Here is a 13170-nt window from a genome sequence, read left to right on the forward strand (position 1 = left end):
CGTTTTTTCAGATGTTTCCTCTCACTTCATCTATGTCACATGTGAATTTGTCCTCAAGAATAGCAGGACCTCTCCATTCTTTTGTTTAACTTTTCCCTTTAAATTTAAAATGTTAAGTCTGATAATTTCTTGGCCTTGCTAGCTTTTTATGCAATTGCTTTGTGCTTAGTAAATTAATATAATGCTATAGAATAGCCAAAATGCAAACCATTACTGCACAAGCCAAACACAAACAAGTTATATAATGCTGCAATCATTCCTTTATTAAAGTAAGTGGAAAATTCAAGGCGTACGTAATCTTTTTGGACAACTGACAGGCAGGTGTGATCAAGAGAATGGGGAATCCAGTGATTGAAGGCAGATAGAGAGACAGGTTTGTCTGGGTGATTAGGAAGTAAAGCGAGATGGAATTGTCAAAAACGGGAGAGAGCGTCAGCTGTCCCAGGACAAGGAGAAGTAGCAGCGCAGAGGCTGCTGGGGGGGTTTAGAGGAACCAGCTGCAGCAGTGATGAGCAACTGTCTGGGAAGTGTTCAAGGCCAGGCTGGATGAGGCTTTGAGCAACCTGGTCTAGTGGAAGGTGTCCCTGCCCATGGCAGGGGGGTTGGAACTAGATGATCTTTAAGGTCCCTTCCAACCCAAACCATTCTATCTATGATTCTATGGGGTCATGCAGGAGCCAAGACCCACTGACGAAGAGGAGTGGAAAGCAGCTGTGCCAGAAAAGTGATAAAAAGAAGTGCAGGTCCCTACGCATCTCTCTTGTTTGTAGTCCACCTCCCCTCACACCTCTGACTGAGGTCAGGGGCATGCAGCTGGCCCCAGCCCCAGCCCTTTCGCAGGAAAGATGGTTTTACTGCATGGGGGGTGTTCGGCTCCACTTGCTTTCGGATATCCTGACACCACACACCAGATCAGCTCACTCAACATCACTGTTACTGAAAATCGTCCATCTTCATCCTTCCTGCTGCATGCGATGATCTGGGTTAGCAGAGAGCTGGACTGTTTTTCAGCAAAGCTAAACCAAAGTCAACCCACCTCTGGCCTTTCTCACAACTCCTGTCATCTGCATGTCTTCCTTGGCTCAGCATTTGTATCGTGTTTTGGCCTGATCTTCTTCCCTCCAGCTTGTTCTACACATCTCTTTACCCATCGTTGCCTTTGCTCTCTCATATGCTGCAGCCTAGAGACAGACAGTCGGGAACACCTCAGCCAGTCTTCAACAACAACAATAAAAATAAGAGATGCTCTTCCCATGCTGAAGTTGCAGAGCTCTTTGGGTAGGACCTGCCCCTGTGGAGCCCGGGAAATCTGTACAGTTAGGTACAGGAGCAGTGTGGATCCCACAGACAACATGTATTAGCTCCGGTCCAAGAAGTCAGTTGGTGAAAACAGGAATACGTGAGGAAAAGTATTTTCACAGTGGTGTAAGGCACACACAGACAGACCGGGGCACAAAACCAGGTCACTTAAAGCTGTATGTAAAGTTCACAACAGATAAGAATTGCCCTCTTTAAGCAGCAGAAGATGCCTCCCCTGACTGTCCAAAACATGAGCTACTGCCCCAACCACACAAGCATTTCTGTGTGGTGCAGTCCTTCACCCCTTGGCCAATTCCGTACTGCTCTGAAGAACCTGACATCCACAGTCCATCTCCCACCTTCCTTGACCTGGCCACCCATCCATCATCAGTGTGAGGGCTCCCTGCTTGTGGTGTGGAGTTGCCTGCTCACCTGTAACAGGTGGGACCTAACGCAGCTGGCATGCCCAAAACCACGGCTCCTGCATATCTGTGGTGTTTGGTCCCACCGTGTACCGAAGCCAGCCAGCTGTGACAGCGGTGAGTGCAGTCTTCAGGGAAGTGCCCGCAGACAGCATGGGTGAGACCAGTGAACTCTGCTACTGAACCTTGAATACTGACATTACTGTTGTCATAGCCCCGTTTGGCTAAGAGGACCAGCAGGGTTATGTCTGCCTGAAAGCTTGTCTGCTGTGTTCTCCCCACAAACCTTGCCTTGCGTGATACTGCTGTATGTGGTACTGAAGTATTCTTGCAAGCAGATGCAACAAAAATACAGGTGATCAACAGATCAACTCATGATACCCAGTTTGTGAGGGGTGATTCTGCTTTTTTATTTCCTTCATGTTAGAATGGTGTTAACCAAGTTTCTGATGAAAGACGTGTTTATCTTACAATAGTGCTAAGAAAGAGATCGTAGACAAATGGAGGACCTGCTGTGATGGAAAACTCTTGCTTGGGACCATAGTCATCTTCTTGGTTGTTTGAACCAACAAAATCCTCTTAGCTATGGGTTGGGCAGTGTTGCACAGGGTGTGCCACAGGTGCTTGCAGACCTCTCTGTACAAACATTGAAATAACCACATGGCAATTATTGACACTAGATATTTTTTAACACTGTCAACAAATCCATTTCTATAGTGAGCATAAGCAATCTTTTTTTTTTTTTTAAATAGCATTATATTATCAGTGTTGGCATATTGCCACTTCACCTCGCTTGTTTGAATCTGTCTGAAATTGCCCCGCTCCTCTTCCATCTTGACTAATAGAAATAACACTGTGCCATTTTGCTGCAACAGCTTTTCCCTTACCCCATCCGAGCCATTCAGGAACTTATTAGCCAGCATTGGACCTGGTACGGAAACCTGAGACCCTGCTGTTATTTTCTTCTGATTTCCCAATGAAAGTCAATCACTTAGTTTTGCTTCTATTTTAGTATGGATTTTTGTTTCTTTTCTTCTGTTTTGTAAATATGCTGGGTCTTATCCCACAATTGCTTAGCATCCCTTGTGGGAAGGATCTTGTCAAAGGGCTTTTGAAACTTCATGTATGTTAATCCATCAGTTTATCTACTTACGGACATTTTCAAATAAAGTCCCAGAACTATGTGAGAACTGATTTCCCACTGCTGAGATAATGCTGGTTAATCCTTGCTTTATCTAGAATTTCCAGATGTTTTGTTATTCTTTCTGCCAATTCACCAAGTCGTCGAGTACAGTTTGTAGGCTGCTAATAATTCCCTACTCAGTTCTAAATAGATTTACTATTTTTAAGTGTTTTATGACAGAAGTTGTTTTTAACAAAAGCTTGTGTATTTTTGTTAGCAGCTCACCTGCTTTATACTTATGTTCCTGCAGAAGTTTTGTATGTAAACACACGTGTTTGGGGATATTATTTTTATTTTTTATTTTTGTTACTGCTTTTTTTCTGCATGTCTTCTGACTCTTTGGTCTCTGAGCCTTAACTAAACTGCATGGGGGATGCTCAGATCTTACCTGATAGAGAGTAGGGGTGTACTGGAGGGGGATGCAAAGTCAGCCCCAACTACTCATGCTCCAGGCTTTCCAGCCCAGCTACACCCTGAAAGTGTGACATACGCTGAATACTCAGATGCACAAATACAATAGTGGCTGCAGGGGCGGTCGCTTTGAAAAAACTCCACAGCAGTAATAAGCACACTGTGCTTCTGGCATAATAGCTGAGTGGTTTGAGCATTTGGTTGAAGAGGGGATGTTGTCCCTATTCCAGGATTCTGTTTGCACTTACTAGTCCATATTTTGTCCTGTTCTTCTCTAGTTTAAAAAACGTAGGCTTTTCAGGGAATATGGACTGGAACTCCTGTCCCCTCGTTCCCATGAACTTCAATCCTAGGCTAAAAAACCTCAGATTTTCTTTACTGTGTTCCTGGGCTTCCCATCCTTATGACTATAGCCACACTGTCAAGGGTCAGGTTTTCCCAATTAGATTATTTTCTTGAAAAGTGAAACATCTGAAGACTGAGAGGGATCAAAAGCTGTCCCCCTTCATGGGAAAATACTGTAGCACTCGTTCTGTTGCACAGGTCGGTCTGACACCCATCTACCATCTACCATCTCCCCCAGCATTACTCAAGAGAAATAAATGTGTCCCGTCAGATGATTCCCCACAGCAGAGCAGCCTGCTCTCAGTCTCCGGGGCTTCCTACTGCAAATCTTGCAGACACCTCTCGCCTTGGCAAAGCTTCTTTCCCCTTCCAGGTAACTGACCCTCCCCAAGCTACTATGGAGGGTTCCTAAGAGCTCACTGCTCTGTATGGTCCTGCTCAAATGCCCAACTTTAGGCAAGATGATGCCTAGTTTGAGGGTACCTAAAATGACTCGTTTTGCATAGGAGGTGAGGAAAGCATATGCAGCCTGTCAAAATTGTCTGCAGGTGCTCAAACCCCCATATGAACTCCAGACGCAGTCCCAACTGAGTGTTTCCCAGCAGTGCCTAATCTTGTGAGCACCTCCCTGCTGAACCTGAAAGCTCCTCGGCTTTTAACTTTATTCACCGACACATGCTAAGGAGATCCTGTTTCGGGAAGATAGGCACTTATCTCATGCCTCAAGTCCCACTGCAATCCAGCTTAGGAAGACAAGCATTTAAATCCCTTTTAGAAGCCTGAAAATTAGCAGCAGCAGTCAGAATTACGTCTGGCTTCTTCCGGCATGGGCCATCAGCTTCGACATATGTACGAAATGCAGAGAGCACGTCTGGAGCTAAGCACAGGAGTGGAAATGTACATTTTACCTTTTGGGAGGGATTGATGTGACACTGTCGACATCTTATGAGACTGCCTCAACTACTATGCCATGCTCAGGCAAAAAGCATCGACCTCTCCTACCAAGATTGAACCACCGCTTGGTGGATACAAAGAGTTGTTGGCTCCATTTCTCACCTCAAGAGGAGGAAAATCAAAGGGAGCAACTTCACAAACTTGGAAAAGACGTGTTGTATGGGAAGTAGTCACGGAACAAACAAGAAAAATAGTGCATAGCCTTATAACCCTCCACCCCATGCCATAAAGTGTCTGAACTGCTAGGCTGACCTTGGGTTTGCTTATTTCTGCTCTGACGTGGCCCCGTGCCTCGTGCATTCCTGGCTGCACAGGCTCTCAGCTGCAACACCTACCATCCACGCTACCTGATGGTTGCTGATTATGCCATTCTGCTGGGAAGTTTGAGCTCAGGGCTTAATTAGAGTCTAGAAACATCACCCACTTCCTTTCTTACAGCTTTATGCATCTTTATGCAAAATGTGGGTGGAAGCACTGTGATCACATACTGCTTCATTAGTGCCAGTCCTGCGGGAAGGACAGATAGGCTGGAGCGTGTGTGGATGGAGCGTTACTAGTGTTTCCGATGACTCTCCAAGAGGATATTAGATCGCTCCTTTTGTTCCTTCCAGGGCTCGGACACCTAAAATTTCATTGAGATAATGACATCTCTGTGAGGTATCTAAAGTAGATGGACAAGATTCCAGCTTGAATACTCGAGGCTTAACAGTCAATGATTGCAAGAAAAACACCCAAAATATCAGTCAGAAGTAAAGATGGTGACTATTGAAAACCAAGGAAAATAAAGTATCAACTAAAATTAAGATGCATCATAAGACGATATTTCAAAAGAATCAAAGAGCCTTCTGTTAGCATTTTAATTTCTCTTCCATTTCATGTCCCATCAGCCTTTAGAAAAAATAATTTACTACATAGTGTTGAAACAAATTTTCCTCATCCTTTCTGTGAGGCCGTGCTGCTGAACCATGGAGGGCTGGAAAGAATTTTAACACCTTGAGAAACAGTGGTGGGACAAATAAGACCATCATATTAATCCATCAGTTGTTCTCTAGTCTAATTCTTTAAATAGCATTGTCTGAAAAAAGACAGAGGAGTATTTACTTCTGTAGCTTGAATATGCAGTGACTGATTTTATTATACTAGAAAACTTGAGAAAACATAGTATATTTATATACAGATCATGTAAATAGACTGTAGGCAGGTTTCACAGTTTAATGTTGCAAAGGGCTTTCATTAATGCTGTAGTTCTGAGAAAAGGATGTAAAACAACATAAAGGAGTCAAGATTTGATTTTTACTGAGATAAGCTGAAAGACTAATTCACCTTTACTGAATGTCAGTGTTTCTTCTTTCATGTCTTTTTATGTGATGCTCGTTCTATCACTCCATGAATGGTTGAGAACAATATACATTACAAATGAATCCTTCACTGATGTGCCTTCATGATGTTTGGTTTATTATTTATGTTTCCATAATTCCATGTGTTAATAAAGAAAATAATTCACCAGAGATATGTAAAATTAAATGGTTGGTTTTGTCTCGGAGCAACTATATACTGTACTTTTACTTTATGCCTATTTCTGACAGAAGACAGAAAGTCAGTTCTGCTGAGCAATCTGATCTGATATTGAAAAAGTATATTGTTAATTGTTTTCTTTTTTTTCTAGAGAGTATGTTTATTATTTTAAAGGGGATGAGGAGATGACATTTGAAATGCACTTTCAGAACTTTGTATGGCTCCCCATCATTCTCAAAGACAAAATGTTACCTAAGGATTTGAAATTGAATATATAGGTCAGTGTCTCCTCTTGTGAAAGGACTCTTCTGATTTTCTGTCTTGTACCGGTATCAAGGCTCATCTGCGTGTATGAGACGCCGCCGGTTCTGTGAATGAAAACCACGACGTCAAGGGTAGGCACTCTATTTCCCGTAGCCGAAACCAGTCACCTACCACAAGAACTGGTAGGCTGGACGTGCTCCTCTCTCCCAAGCAGTCAGCGCCTTAAAAATAAGGCTGAGGATTTAAAACTGACAACACAAAACTTTCGGGATAACCATGTGATACGTTACCCATCGCTGTAAAGAAAGCGTTCACGAGGCCGGTATAAAATTCAGGCGCCTGCTGCAGGACGCCTTTGTACATAAGGCTGCCTTTGGAGAAATCGGTGCCTGCCCCTGCCAGAGCCGCGGTCGCGAGAGGAGGAAGCCCGAGGGGCGCCGGAGGTGACGGGACCGTGCCCAGACCGAGCGATGCCCGCGCGGTTCAGCGGCCGCAGCAGCCCCTCGTCCGCGCCAGAGAGCAGGGAAATCCCGAGGCGGCTCCGCGAGTGGGATTCTGAGGCAAAGCCGCGCGCCTCATCCCGGCCCAGACACTTCTGAGCGTGGCTGGAGCGGACCCGGCAGCAAGAGTCGCTGCTCCCGAATCCCGACGGCCCCACCGGGCGGCCTCTCGGCCCCCGCCGCTCCCGTCGCCGCCGCTCGCTGCCGAGTCAGGCCGCCACGGCGCCCCGCTCCCCCCGCCGCCTCCCGCCCCCTCCCCAGCTCCCCGGGCGCCCCGGCGGGGGCCCAGCCACCGCCTCGTCGCTGCCGGCGGCCGGACCGCTCGCCGCCGCCCCTTCCCTCCCCGCGCCGGCCGCGGCGCGGCCCTTCCCCCGCCGCACATGCCCAGAAGGGCGGGAGCCGCGGCGCGCCCGGGCGCTGCTGTGACAGCGGCGGCGCTTTCCCTTCCGCTGGGTGGGGGCTGCGCCGCGCCGCCCCCCCGGCCCAGCCCGGCCCGGCTGGTGGCGGCGGCGAACTACCGTGGCACGCATAGGCCGCCCGCCCGCCGAGCTCCTTCGCTGCCTCACCCCGAGCCAGCCGCCGCGGGGCGGGAGGCGGCCATGTCGCTATTGTCTGCGCTGGTGCCCTTGCTCCGGGTGTACCGCATCGGCCTCCTCGTCGTGCTGCACCAGCTGCGCCTCCGCCTGCGCTGCCCCCCGGCCGCAGGTGAGCACCGCAGCCGGCGCCGCGGGCGGGCGGGGCGGCTGCGGGCCGGGGGGTGGCTCCGGGCTGGGGGCGGCAGCCCCCGCCTCGAAGAGGGGGAAAGTTTGCCGCGCCTCCCCCCGCCCCACCCGCGCCCTGGGGAGGGCGGGGGCGGCAGCGCCGGTCCCCCGAGGAGTGCGGGGCTGAGACCTCGCGGCCCAGCCGAGGTGGGTGGCCGGCCGGCCCGGCCCGGGCAGGCAGGACAGGACAGGACAAGACGGCCGCGACCTTGGCCGCGGCGGCGGGTCGCCCGGGCCGCGCCGCGTTGCCCGCAGCAGGGCAGGGGCTGAGGCACCGCGGTGGCCCCGGGTCCGGCCGCTGGAGCGCCTTCTCCGTGGACGGGGCCGGGCCCACCACGCCGCCGGAGGGCAGCGGCCGGGGGGCGGAGGGGGGGGTGGCTGTGGCTGGCGGGGCGCCCTCGCCGCCCCCTGCCGCGCCGGGCCCCGCCCTCGCTGCCGCCGGCGGGCCCCGGACCCTACCGCCCCGTCCGGCCCCCGGGCCGCGACCGTCCCGGACGCGGGGCGGGGCGGGGGGCCGGACCCGGGACGGGCGCCTGGCTGCACGCCGGCCTGAGCGCGGCCTCGGGAGGCGGCGTGGGGCTCCGCGGGCCGGGGGTCCCCGCTTCTCCGCTTCCTCTTTTTTTGCTTTTCGACGGTTTCGCCTCAGACCTCGGCTCAGAGCCGCGCGGGCGCAGACTCCCTCAGTCCAGGTAGGTGCTTGGCAGGCGGGTAGCGGCGGGCAGCCGCTCGCTGGCCCGGACGCGGCCCGGCGCTCCTGCCGCCGCCGCCGCCCGCCGTGCCCCCGCCCCGCCGGCCGCGGCCCCCGGCCGCCCCGGGAGGGGAACATAGCCGCGCTCTAAAAACGTCAGTCTGCTGATACCGGCTGTCACTCGCCGCCAGCCATTAAGCTGACAAGTGAGTGACACTTGTCGTTTCCTCCGAGGGACTTCAGGTTAGTTATTTGTTGGAGAAGTTATGTTTTCACACTTTTCCGATCTGGGTCAACAGCATGTTTAATGCTGACTAGAGGAAATTTTTGAGTTTGCCAGAAAACGAAAAGCTGAATTTCCCCCTTTCCTCATGATACACTTGAAGACTTTAAAATACTACGGAGTTTATAAGCCAACAGCAAACTAGGAGTCTGGACGGACGCGTAGGGTATCGTCAGAGCTGAGCGTACGTCTGTGTGCAAGTCAGTCAGTGCCTTTAACTTTCTCTGCTTACCAGCAAGTGAGCCTTTGTGGCTCTGTCCATAGTTTTAACCAGAGGAATGTTAAAAAAAAAAAAAAAATTAAATTGAGGGGGCATATTGTTGTGGTAAGGGGATGAGGAAGTTTGTTTTAGGGAATATCTGAAGCACTGGGGAGGAGATTGGACAAGCACACCGCACTGTGCGAGCATATTTGTGCATTTCATCACACATTGCGTCTTTGGCTAGCATTTCATCTAGATTTTATTCATTCTTGATACTTCTGCTATAGATAGGGATTCTCCTTTCTCAAAAGACAGAGATAAAACTCCCAAACAAACGCGAGAACCCTGGTGACAAAAAGGGCAGATGTGTGTATGATTTTAAGTCATCTGAGCATTTTTCTAGCGTTAGTTTTTCTTGGCAGAGTAAAGCTGGGTATTGTGCCTAGGGTGTGTAACACTTTCCAAATCTTTTTTCGAACCGCAGAGAAACAGCATGACGAAAATGTGACCTGAGTGTTTTGTTGCAGTTTGTTCTCAACTGCTATTAAAAAAAAAAAAAAAAAAAGCATTGAATTTGGACATGCTGGAGGAAGGCGGTGAAGATCCAACCTGGGAAATGTCAGCTGCCTGCGTAGGACCAGGGCAGATTTGACAGATGTGGAAAGTTTTCTTTCAGCCCTGACTCGGGATGGTTTCTTCCAAGGACAAGTAGTTTCCTTCTCAGATAATTGTTTGCGCACAGTTGCCTCTTGGCAGTTACCTGCTGCCTTGCTTCAACTCGCTGTGTCCAGCCATTGCTTAAAGAAGTGAATCAGCTTGTCAACAGGAACTTTTCTACCCAGATTAACCTCGTTTCCATCACTTCAAAATAGCGACTGCAGCGCAACAAAAAGCGAAAGTGTTGGTTAGAACATGCTTAATTAAAGCTTGGATCAGTAAACTGCACTTGCTGTAAGAAAACGCCAAGTAACTTTTCCAGACAGTAATCTAGAAAGGTGCGTATGTTTAAAATTTTTTGTGTCTTTTCAAGAAGATGTCCGTAATCCTCTCTAGAACAGGTGTTTTATTGTCAGGGTGCCTTCCCAGGGGGAGCCTGGAGCGGGGAAGCAGGGCTGGGAACAGCGGGACAGGGCGGCAGAGTCAGCCGTGCCTCCGATCCCGTCTCCTTGGCCTCAGTTTCCCCCGTGTTCATGCGGCAGCGCTTCTGCTTCCACATTTTCCAAGCTTGCTTTCTTGCACTTACCAGAAAGAAGTGTTCAGGATTTCAGTCCAAGTAAACCAAATTAGTTTCATTTTTCTTTTCTTTTTCTTTGTCCTAACTTAGTCAGAGTTACGTGTTTTTGGCGCATGTGCTTTCGCATGGCTTTTAAAAGTGACCGTCACAGCCTGCTAGGGTTCATCTAATTTTTATAAATGGGATTCAAGACAGTTTTTTTGAGAAAGAGAGCAATTTAAGCTCTGAAATCCAGATTCAGTGCAAAAACTTGGTAGTTGTTTTGAGTTGCAAAACAAAAAGATAGTAATATTCGCTGTTGAAGTGAGCTCTCCCCCCCAATACAGAGTAGGGAAGTTGATCTGAAGTTCTGAATTTGAAGCTCAGGGAAGGGAAATACAGAGCTGAGAGGATAAATGGGGTGCAGTCAGTGATTGCTTTGCTAACTAAAATCAGTGTGCAGAAGTAAAGGGAGACTTATGTTTAACTTACGTTAAAACATTTTTCCAAGTACTAATTGCGTAAGTGGTATAAGTGCTGATATGTGAACTGTGTTAGTGTTCAGTGGTCTGAACAATTAATAGCTTCATTAGAAATTACTGCTCGGATATTTTTTTTTTTTTACAGTGCTTAATCTTAATTAATTGGAGGGAAAAAAAAGCGCCCTGCGTGACTAAAGATCTTGATATGAATGGCTTTTTAAAACCAGGAATCTAATCAGTGAATTTTTAAAAGGCAAACTAATATTAATTGTGACACCAAGGTATTAACACTGGAAATATGGTCACTGAAGGTCATCCTGCTGATAGTGAAAATGGTTCCTATAATAACAATAGCAATCTCTTTTGGTATTTTAAAAACTTCTTAAGGAATTTATTTGGCATCTTCCTCCTGTTCTCTTCTACTGTGCATGTTTAATTGAAATTTTGTAGTGAAAGACTAAATACTGAATGTTTTGTAGTTTCGAAGTCTTTGTAGTTAAATTTGATACCTGTGATGTGTAGAAAACGGGCTCTGCAGGAGCTGGTAATGTGACTGAAGTTCAGAAGACCTTAGAGAGGGCTCCTTCTTAAAAGCGATTGAAATTCCATACATATTTTTAATTTGCCCCGATATCTAGTTATTTGATATCATAATTTGTACTGAGTTTCTTTATAATTAATTGTGAAATACTAATTTGGAAACATGCATCTCAATTTTGATTCATGTATTGAGGGTTTTTACTTTATGTGAGGAAAGCATAATGATAGACTGAGCACTTCGTGCTCAAAGCTGTATGAGCTTTAGGTTGTAAAACATCCAGAGAAGCGACCAGGCGGGAAGGATTGACGGCAGGCAAAAATAAAGTTGCGTCTAACAGTTAATCCCTCTCCCCCATGCACACACCTGGGAGATTTATTTAGGTAGTTTCAGAAGTGAGGAAACACTCGTTTTATGGTTGCCCCTGCCACGAATGAGGCAAGGGTTGTGCGACAACGATACCTGCTGTGTAACTGGAGAGGGTGCCATGGCTGTGCCTGCATAAGGGGGCAGAGGTAAGGTTGCAGGGTGGCTGCACACCCCACGTTTCCTGACACCCTTGGTTTCACAATCTGAATGACTCTCCTATGGGTTTTGAATCTGTTTTCTTTGCCACTGGGGAGACTGAGCTCTGCTCGGTGCAAGGGTAGCACCGCTGGCGGCGTTGCTGGCATGTCAGTGTTTTGGCCCAAGCCCTACCCTGGAAAGAGGAATCGTGAGGAGAGTGAGAGAGGTCTGAGAGGTGGGAGGAGGCAGTGCAGCCTGCCCAGGAAGAATGAGAATGACGTGCTAGGGCTTGGAAACTTGGGCCCTTCCTCCTCCTTCTGCTGCAAGGCCAGCAGAGGATCCTGTCTGCAGGCTCTTAAAAGCCTCGGCCCTGGTACTGGCCAGTGGTGTTGGCCAGCTGCGCGGAGGAGGCGAGGGAACCGGCAGCTTCTCCGAAGGTGTACTCTGTTTCAGTGTGGGTGGGAATTCAAGGGAGAAAGGAAGAGGCATGTGTGTAGCCTGAAGGCTGCTGTGTGTTTTCACAAACCAAAGTGGCACTAGTTTTTTTTTTTTTATATCACGGAAAGTTCTCCTAGCTAAAAGTGAGCATTTTCATCACCTGCCCTTGTAACAAGCTGCAGCACTTCTCAAAGGCAATGAGGTGCTTCATTCCCAATAGATTTCATTCTGCAAGGTGCTGGTGTCTTCAGTTTCTCAGAGATGAAGCTGCTCTAGTTTTCACCAAACCTAGGCTATGAACACTGTTTCACTGAAAGAGGAAGAGTTTACCTCTTCGTACAGGAAAATGAGAGGTGTGGGGTTTTTATGTTTTTTTTTTTTTTTTGTAGTGCCAGTTATGCTATATAACACTTGAGCAGAGGCAGGGATGATTAGCAGTTTATATTTGAACTATTATGACAGCTGAAGTGTGGTTTACAGCATTATAATAAAGGCTGTGTTATGCTGGCATATCCTTAACTGTGGCAGTGCTACTCTGTGCCACTATTGCCAAGTGCCAGATCCATCTCAAAACTATGGCAAAGCTCTAACATACATAAGCATGAAGGGTGGGGTGAGTCTGTAACACTCCCTTGCTCTAAAATAACTTGCATTTTATCAGCCTGTGATGAACTTTTTGTGATCTAAGGTGTGTCATACTAATTTTAAACATTAAAGACTCATCAACTCTTTTGTTACAGTGCCTTCCTCCTTGCTTTCAGGAACTGCCACATAACTGCAAAGGAAACTGTAAGATTTAATCAAATACCGGGAGCCTCTGTACTTCCTTAAGACGCCAGGTCATGGATTGAAATGGAGGGATCTAAAAGCAATAATAACGCATACTGAAATGATGTGTCTTGTCAAGGCACAGTCTGGTGCTATGGCAGGGTTACGTCATACATTACCCCACTTTGTCTTTCAAACTCATCAGTTTTTGTGAGATTGCATACCTTGGTGCTGTTGATATGCATATCTTTGGAATTGAGCAGCATTACCATGTTGAATCAATAGTTTACCCTGGCAACTTAGAAAGGCACTGAATGAATCACGGTAGAGGGCGTGCTGGTAGTCAGAACATTGCCCCCCTCGGGGGAAAGAAGTCTACACCTAGAAGTAAAGCTTC

The 13170-nt window shown here is 48.0% G+C and overlaps 1 protein-coding gene across 1 annotated transcript in view; it reads left to right on the top strand.

Moving 5' to 3' along the window:
* The first annotated feature begins 7273 nt into the window (after positions 1-7273).
* The window catches only part of DHRSX (dehydrogenase/reductase X-linked), a 180962-nt gene continuing 175065 nt past the window's right edge, over positions 7274-13170 (top strand). Inside the window, exon 1 of the mRNA XM_086609650.1 lies at positions 7274-7598. Coding sequence (XP_086465776.1) covers positions 7274-7598 — 325 coding nt within the window. The remainder of the gene's footprint in view (positions 7599-13170) is intronic.

Source organism: Tauraco erythrolophus, chromosome 1, assembly GCF_009769465.1.
Source record: "Tauraco erythrolophus isolate bTauEry1 chromosome 1, bTauEry1.pri, whole genome shotgun sequence".
Lineage (NCBI taxonomy): Eukaryota > Metazoa > Chordata > Aves > Musophagiformes > Musophagidae > Tauraco > Tauraco erythrolophus.